Source organism: Plasmopara halstedii (assembly GCF_900000015.1).
Source record: "Plasmopara halstedii genome assembly, contig: Scaffold_1211, whole genome shotgun sequence".
Lineage (NCBI taxonomy): Eukaryota > Oomycota > Peronosporomycetes > Peronosporales > Peronosporaceae > Plasmopara > Plasmopara halstedii.
Window position 1 is genome coordinate 967,593 of NW_020188126.1, and position 8,386 is coordinate 975,978.

The 8,386-nt window shown below is 47.5% G+C and overlaps 2 protein-coding genes across 2 annotated transcripts; one reads left to right on the plus strand and one right to left on the minus strand.

The window, feature by feature from the left end:
• Positions 1-492: 492 nt before the first annotated feature.
• PHALS_00866 (uncharacterized protein) lies at positions 493-1,038 on the plus strand (the record flags this gene model as incomplete). The annotated part of the gene is made up of 3 exons (XM_024730617.1): positions 493-686; positions 750-846; positions 874-1,038. The coding sequence occupies 3 exons, from the start codon at positions 493-495 to the stop codon at positions 1,036-1,038; spliced, it is 456 nt and encodes a 151-aa protein (XP_024580876.1).
• Positions 1,039-2,086: 1,048 nt separating this feature from the next.
• PHALS_00867 (hypothetical protein F443_05248) lies at positions 2,087-2,839 on the minus strand (the record flags this gene model as incomplete). Its single annotated transcript, XM_024730618.1, has 1 exon — positions 2,087-2,839. The coding sequence occupies one exon, from the start codon at positions 2,837-2,839 to the stop codon at positions 2,087-2,089; it is 753 nt and encodes a 250-aa protein (XP_024580877.1).
• Positions 2,840-8,386: the final 5,547 nt, after the last annotated feature.

An 8,386-nucleotide genomic window follows, 5' to 3' on the forward strand; every position in this document is an offset into this window, starting at 1 on the left:
CACTCGTGGCATGCAGTGACTAAGAGCTACAGCGGTTGCCGTAGCTCTTTCGCTTAGACGAAGTATGTTTATGATCGGTGACCTTCGTTTTATACTCAGAACCAGTACGAGTGTAGCGGATCGCAATCCACATACTCCAAAAGTAATAACAACCTTAACGAAAGGCTAATTAAGACGTCCGTTCAAAACAGAATCTGTATTTCTCGGTTTGATTTGCAGCAAAGCTGCATATATATTTTCCTATCTCTACAGTAAAACTAATTAAATGTATAACTACTGCTAGACCAGCCGCAATCTGACTTCTTGTTTATGTGTAGCCAAATCATTGTGTGGTCACACCATCTTGTGTGACCCCGACCCTTCATACCAGGGCACGTAGAACATCGCTCTACTTACAGCTGTATCACTCAGACGAGTGGTGCAGCAGATGAAGAGGTTGATGGGCTGTCACTTTGACGTATGAATCATGCTTCGTACGTAGCAAAACCAGGCATGGGAGGCGCTCAAGACGGACGTTCGCTTATTTCATCTGGCTTAGAAGGTGCTGATGGAGTCAAGCAAATCAAATGTTTTAGAAAAACCTATCAATCGCTTATCCTTCGTGTTAGTGATATCACAACGCGAGTAGCAAGAGACCCAATCCGCGTGTTGATCAAAGTGTGGGTCATGAGACAATTTCGTGAAAGGTAAAAATGGCGGTCAAATGCTATTATAGCATTTCGAGACGAGACTGTGTTTTCCAAACCTAGTGCGCGAACTGTGTTTGTGTGGCAAGCTTCAGGTACTCAAGGGTCATACCTCATGGAAGGTGCGGGTCTACCAGAACGCCGCAGCTCTCAGAAAACGGTACTTATGAGGAGTGACTACCTGTAGGTTAAGAATGCACTCGCAACGTTTTTTTCTCTCGCGCTCAGTTTGCTCTCGGTTTCTCGCACGCAGGAGTTCCGCTTTAATGCGGCGAGCAACGTCAAAGGTTTGAAACCTGGATCATGGCGCGATGATGTAAGATCGAGTCGGCGACACTTGCGCTTGCAGTAGAGAAGATCGGCTTCTTGAGCCAGGACATCGTTGTATAATTCATAGTAGAAGACCAAGACAACTTCCGACAATTGAAGGAGGGTCCCAGTCTCGTGCAGCGGGGTCCTCATCGAATTTCTTATAGTGTCGGTCTTGAAGGCTGCGCCTTATGTGAGAGCTGTATGTTTTAGTGCACGAGAAGGGACTACCCGTGCTAGAATGCTTTGAGGGGCAGGCATGGTAAAGTGCAGAGGTATATAGCAAACTGATTGTCTTCGTTACCTTGGACGCTCTAGACTTCGCTCTTGATTGGAGCACACAAACTTTACCTCTGTGTGTTTGTTACCAGGGACTCTCAAAGTCAAAGACTACGCGCGGTAAACCCGTGGTATATGATATTTAGAGTATCAGAACAGCATTGACAATTTGAGCCAGAGAGACTTTAGGTCTCGCTCCTTGTAGTTAGCGTACGAGCCCAACCTCGAGCGTTTGTACGTTCAGGATGGAAGCTTTTAGTGTGCAAAGATCACGGCAACTCTGTGACGATCTCCTTTATTGGCCTTCACATTCCTTGCCGGGTTTGAAGTCACGCAGCACCGACCAAAATAAGTTAAAATTTTTGCAAGTTCTTATGTGACTCAGCCAGCGAATTGCGCGTGATGTACCATATGCAAAAGATGTGCGCGATCTCAATGCTGTCGGCTTCGCAATTGCGCGATTCTTCAAAATTACTATTAGAAGATGTAATGTTGGCGCCAGTAATGAAGCATTCATAGTTGTTTTGATGGTCGACGGTATTCTGTTATTGATACATGTTATAAAACTTGAACTTAATCGTCTGTGAGACTTTTATTGAGTACAGTAATGGAAATAAGCTTGAACAAATGTGTCGTATCATTACTTCTACGTTGACCTTAGTGCAAGCGCAAGACTAAACGCCTGAACGTTGAAGTCATTTTTCATATGCGAGCGTTGATGATGCGCGCGATGGCAGAGCAAAAATGATAGTCATATCTTCTTTATACAAGGATCTGACACCTTTTTCTCGACATGTGCTCCACCTGAGCATTTATCCAAAAGATGCCAGCAACTTGATTTGTGCTGCCAGGTAGAATGTAGTCGCGGTACTTATCGGCTCGATACTTTGACAGAGATCGTCAGGAATCCTTTCATCTACCAAGAACGATGTGGCATGCTCTACGGAAATGGTCTCTGACTTAGAATCTCCCAATGCTATAAGCAGCAGTGCAGCCTCCCCATATGCTGCTACTTGACCTTTCCATGGCAATGAGTACTCTGGATTCTCCATCTTGCATTGTGTCTCTCGTTCTCTTCTGGCTGTCGCCATTATATGCTTGTCCAGCTTACCATCCTTAGCGTTCGCAAGCAGATCATTTGCAAGAGTAATGTTAACTTCAGCGGGGTCTCTTTTGAAATATATGTCATCATGCACCAGTGATGCATCATGTTCAATAAACCCGTGAACGCTCAAGTCTGCAAGCGTAAGTTGTGGAGGCAATTGTTGTGTCAATCGCTCAGCCAGTAGCTTGTCGATGTTGAAAACGTGAAGTACAGCTTCACGTATTAGATACGGAGTAAGCGACTTGCCGTTGCGAGGCAGATACCCGTGGTTTGCTAATGAATTAAGTGCCGGACACGGACTGCGATGATTTGGGGCAGCGTTGGGAGGAGGGAAACCCGAGACATCGGCACCCACCGGACGAATATAGCGATGATCATCGACGTCAATTTCGCCTGCGGTGGATGGTTCAATGAATAACTCCTTTGCACAGAAGAAAAGAAGCGGCAGCACGAGCCGCATCTTTTAGTAAGTTTTGTATAATCAAAAAGATTCAGAAAGATTTGGCCACACGAATGGTATATTCTAACACACACATTGGTGTGGATAAATATCCAACCATGACATTAAGCACAATTCTACACACTGATTCGTTCAAAATACAATGCACGTGCGTACATTTGCCACCACTATCGGCACAAAGATGCGATACCAATGCAGCTATCAAATAGACTGCAATTATTGAATACGTCTGCATTTCCTAGTTGGGGATCAAGCAGTCCACGGCCGCAGTGGCTGCTGTAATCTTCTATCTGCTTTCTGCCCGTCATCAATCTTGCTTGTGATGGACCATATATGTGCTCGGCAATACTGGACCTTTCCATGTCTGAAGGATTCAGTGCAAGATCTATGGTGGCCTCACGTGGCGATAAAATATGTTAGGCGCCCCGCCGCTTGTAATGGTGAGCAGCATTGAATGCTTCAAGGATATTTAAAAGACGTGGAGGACGTATAAACAGCATCTTTCGCAACGTAGCTGGTGGCAATAGTGGAGCTGTGGGCGGTCTGACGCAAATTATTTTGTCAGCTTTCATTATTTGGGCGTTTCGCGAGACCGTCACTTAGTGCGTACTCGGGTGCTCGGCCGCGATAGCCAAAAGTTGGTACGGACGGTAATGTCTATCGACGCTTTGACGTGATGCACCGCTTTACCCTCTGCAATATATGCCGATGTTTCTTTGGTATGCATGCTAATTGTTGCAGAAAAAGAAATGGGCGCATTTGGTACGGGCGATACTCCGTTGAATACCCAGGTCTTACGGCACGTCATCGACTTTGTGCTTTTGCCCGGCGTGGACCTGACAGCATGGTTATTGTGATGGTTTGGTTGGAACCCGCATGTCGAAATTTAAATGCGTCTTGATACTCGGTGAAATTTTCCAGTTATTTAGTCATTCCAAGTACGTTTCGAACGTGGAAGATGTTGAAGGTCTTGTGTATCGGATGCCGTATTTTGAGACCGGGTCAGTCATACCGCGAATGTTATCCGGCGCTCCCGGGCGGCACAGTTATGAAAAGATACGCGCATTTGCATCCATATATTTGACCATTTAAGGCCTAAATGTTTTACGCCAGAGTAATGGCTGATGCATGATCCGCATACAAGCGAGCGGGTTATCCGACCTGTATAGGCGTTTCAGCTCGTATCATTTTACTCTAGACGTGAGTCCCTTGTACCTGATGTTATGTATTGTGTCGCCATTATTTATCGTTTAGTTTTACCGTCTGTATAATTGCGCTGGCTATGGCATAACAAGTTTAACATTCGTGAGTAAGGCAGCATTATGAAACATATCAGCTGCAATATATAGAGTGGGCTCAAGGAAATCCTAGTGACAAGAAGCGTCACATCCATCAAATTAATGATTGCTTTACCTGCTCTTTTCTAGATAGACCTGCGGTCCACAGGAGACGACTTCCATTGAAATGGACGTGGCAGAGAGAAGGTGAATTTGATCGTTTTTTATCTTGAAAGCTATCAGCTCATCGACTGAACTACCAGACGATTACATTAATTCGCTTTTCACCGCCATTAACATTGGAGCTTGTAGACGCTTCACTTGACAATGTCATAGCTATAGCATCTGTTCCTTCTTTCGTTGCCCGAATTTGGCAATGATAACGTCGAGTCCCTCGCCTGCATTGTGTATTTCGGACTAGGTGAAAATGAATCGTAGTCGGTGTACGAAAATATGAGGAGAATATGGACATCTCGTACCATCATCGTTGAGTACTTTTCGACAGTGAATTCTGCTTGTGTTTTGAGAAGTCAACGAAATTCTCTACAGACAATAAACCCATTTTCTTCATTATTATGAGTAGGGGCAGTATTTGACGTCCGTATGTATGGCAAAGCTTATGGCGATTGCGGCTGTGGCGTCTGATTTAATTTCTTGTGAGCAAGAAAACTTCGGCAGAGCACATTGATATATCGTAACGATTAGGTGGATCTAGTGGAGATAAACTCCTAAAAAGTATGACCACATTCGTCGTTGAAGCGGTTTCGGTGCTCATCAGAGCCACTTCCACTTGTGCGAATAATCCATTAGGTATTAAAATAATACATTAGGTATCAAAGTAATACCTAATGGATTTTCGCACAGCCTGAGTTGTGTAATGGGGTTACACGTACCCTTGTATGTGGACACAAGTTGGTGTAATCACACAATGGTGTGGCTACACCGTAACAAGAAGCCACTAATTGCCAGTAGTAATGCATATTTAGTAGGTCTTACTATATTAGTTAGGTATTACTATATAAATAAGGAAAACCTAAGGTTTTGGATATTGGCAAAATAAAATAATTAAACACAGTTTCGATTTTGACCGAAAGAGTCTCTTCACCTTGGCTAAGGTTTAAAGTACTCTTTGAGGCAGCAGATTGCAATTCGTTGTACTCGTACTGGTTCTTGTAAAGAACGTAAAGTCGGTGACCTTAGCTTAGCTTCCTCTAAGCAAAGCTGCACTCGGTAGCACTCGTAGTCAATCTACGCCGGAGTCATTACGACTGATCCTCTGTGAGGATGGATCATTACTCCTATTCGCTCCAGGGCATACAGAATGCGCTTAATAATTTGATGTCTCTGCTGGGCCCTGATGGTGTGGAGCACCTTGTTTCACAAGGGTCTCAAGCGATAAAGGCACGCCAAGGGGCGTTTTCGAGCTATGAAAATGCTCTGCTAGAGCCCATAGCAGAAACTGTCGGCATCGACTGCGTCCATGACGCCACCGTCGACGATGGATGGCTCCTCTTGACCTAGGTCGCTCGTGGTGAGCGTTATTCGAGGGTAAGGATGAAAGAATATTCTGCTCTGGGTAAGAGAGGCCGAGATGGATATGGTATCCGCCATGCTCCAGAACGAGCAACAGCGCGTGGCGCTAGCTTTCTTCAAGCTCGGGGGTCGAAAGCGAGGGCATTAACGTGCGGTGCATCAATTAAAACTGTGTACCCCTACTGGAAGGAGCTGAAGCGTCAGCTTCTGCTACTATTCTCGCCGACTAACCAGGCCTATCGCATACGATCGCGTTTCCTTGCGTCCCGACAGGGCAAGAAGGAGTTGATGAGCTTTGTCCAAGAGTTGAGAATTATCATTGCCGGAACGGCAGCCGATGCTCTTCCCGAAGCAGCCGCAGTGACCGTCTTTATAGAGGGCCTCCGCACTGGCGTGGCCAGAATGGAAGTCTTTCGTGTGCATCCGTCTTTTTTTGAAATGCGGTGAGCGTGGCATTGAATACCGTGTTCATGTTCAAGTCGGCACGACTTGGCTGTAATGCACATCCTCAGAGCTCGTCGAGCGGGCCTGAGTCGATGGATATCAGCTATGGTGAGAGAGAGAAGGGAGAGCTCCGAGCTGCCGAGCAGCGTTTAAACACCCGACGATGTTTTGATTGTAGAGACATTCGTCACCTTCGTACTGGTTGTCCCCTGCGCAAGACGCGTAAAGGCTCATCAAACCGACGTCCCGCTTCTAACCAGTCTGGGTTTTCACGGGAAAACAACGAAAGCCAGATATCGCGGGGCGCCCTACTGGAGAAGAACCGAGTTCTGTTGTGCCTCAAAGAGGTCGAGGGTAGCAGGGCCCCGTCTTAAAGATATCCGTGCTCTTGAATACGGAACGTGTATGCAATCCGGGCTTGCTGGTCGTAAAAGCGACCGTGAAGGCCTTTAAGAAGCCATGTAATATCCTTATCGATTTCTTGGCGTCGGGCAAGCATGTTCGACGCTCCACGATCGAAGGAAGTCAGCTGTATGCTGAGGCGCTGAAAGCGCGGTTGAGTGACACGTTACTGATCGCTTTGCGATGGGGACTTGTGTCACTGTGCCGAGGGCCGCTGTGGACTTCGGTATCAAGTTTCTTGACTTTGATAGCGTGGAACGCTGCCTAGTCTTAGACTTGGATGCATGGCATGACCTAATCTGAGGTATGGGTTTGTTTGGAACACGATTAGCTATGGATTGTTGAAGGTCGGAGACGGCTGATGGAGCTTTGGTGAGTCACTAACCCACCTCTGCTAGAAGCAGAAGCGCTATTGGCGCGGGCACTGGACCGGGACGTTCATTGTTCCGAAATATCGAAGTATCCGAATTTATGAACACCAAAGATGTTTTGGACAGGAGTCCCGAGCGTTGCTCGCGGACTAAAATTTGAGTGGCACGTAACCAACTGAGCGCTGCTCAAGTATTGGAGCAATCGCTGCATATCAAGAGTGGCATTATCGGCCAAGGACCGAGGCATCTAGGGCGAGACCTCAGTGATGCACATGGAGTGGCACATCAGCCACTGAGCACTGCTCACGTTACGAAGCAGTTGCTGCATACCAAGAGCGGCATGGTCGGACGAGGTCCGAGGCATCGTGGGAGGCTTTTGATGCACGTGGAGTGGCATGTTATTCACAGGACGATGACCGCGGAAAAAGTAGATTTCCGTCGGACGTTGTTTAACATAACATCATGGCTCCAATGGAGCAGAGAGTGAAGACACTGGACAACGCCGAGTGCGTACGTCCACTGGTCTCGATGAGACGAAACCTCCATAGAGAGGAGACGGCGAAGCCGTATGATATTTGCAAGACGCAGAGCGTTCACACTGACCCAGGGTGTGTCTACCGTAGGCGATAGCGCACAGCGATATACCCTTGTCAACGGTATGACGGGAGAGGAAGACGGCGACGTTACCCTCGATGCTATTTCCGCGGTGAATGGAGGGGACTGACATCTGCTAGCCGTTCGGCTGTTCTTGTACACCAAGCCCTTAGCCATAGGATGACGACGTCAGCGGGACACAAGGATTTACAAGCCCGTGGAACGGCGTGTAGCCGTGGATAAATACACTGCAATGTTCAAAGCGAACCCTATGAGTGGCACGGCAGTCCAGCACTGTGGCGTCTCAGCGCAGACGCTGCGAAGAACGTCTTCAACGACGGGATTCACACGCTCAGTTTGACCATCGGTCTGCGGATTGTCCGCTATTGATATAGTCAACCTGGCGCCCAGCACCCTGAAGTTTGTAGACAAAAACTACTCAGTGAAACATGGACCTCTATCAGAGACAATTGACTCCGGGAGTCGATGTTGTCGAAAGACATGATCGACAAACATCTTCGCTGCACCCCACACCGTCGATACTACCGCAAGATGAGCCATCGGTCCACAATGACCTTTACACCCGTGTTGCCCGCCGAGTCTTTAAGCAGGTTAACATTCATGGACTGCCAACACCCGGACAGCAGCGCCGCCGCATTCGGTGAGGTTTTCAGGCGCTTGACCACCCAGAAGCTGAATCAGCAACTGATTCCGAGCACATAGTGCAACAATTTTCGTTACCAACGGCGCAAGGTGCTCCACTGTCGCACAAAATCGCCTGCTAGGAGCAGCTCCGACAGAGCACGGTAATCCCCAACGTGATGCAGTCAGTGCACAAAGTGATCCAGGCTCTCGAATTATTCCGCACCACCGGACGGCGGTCGACCCGGTCGTCACCGCCCGCCACCGACTCTTCTCGATGAGAG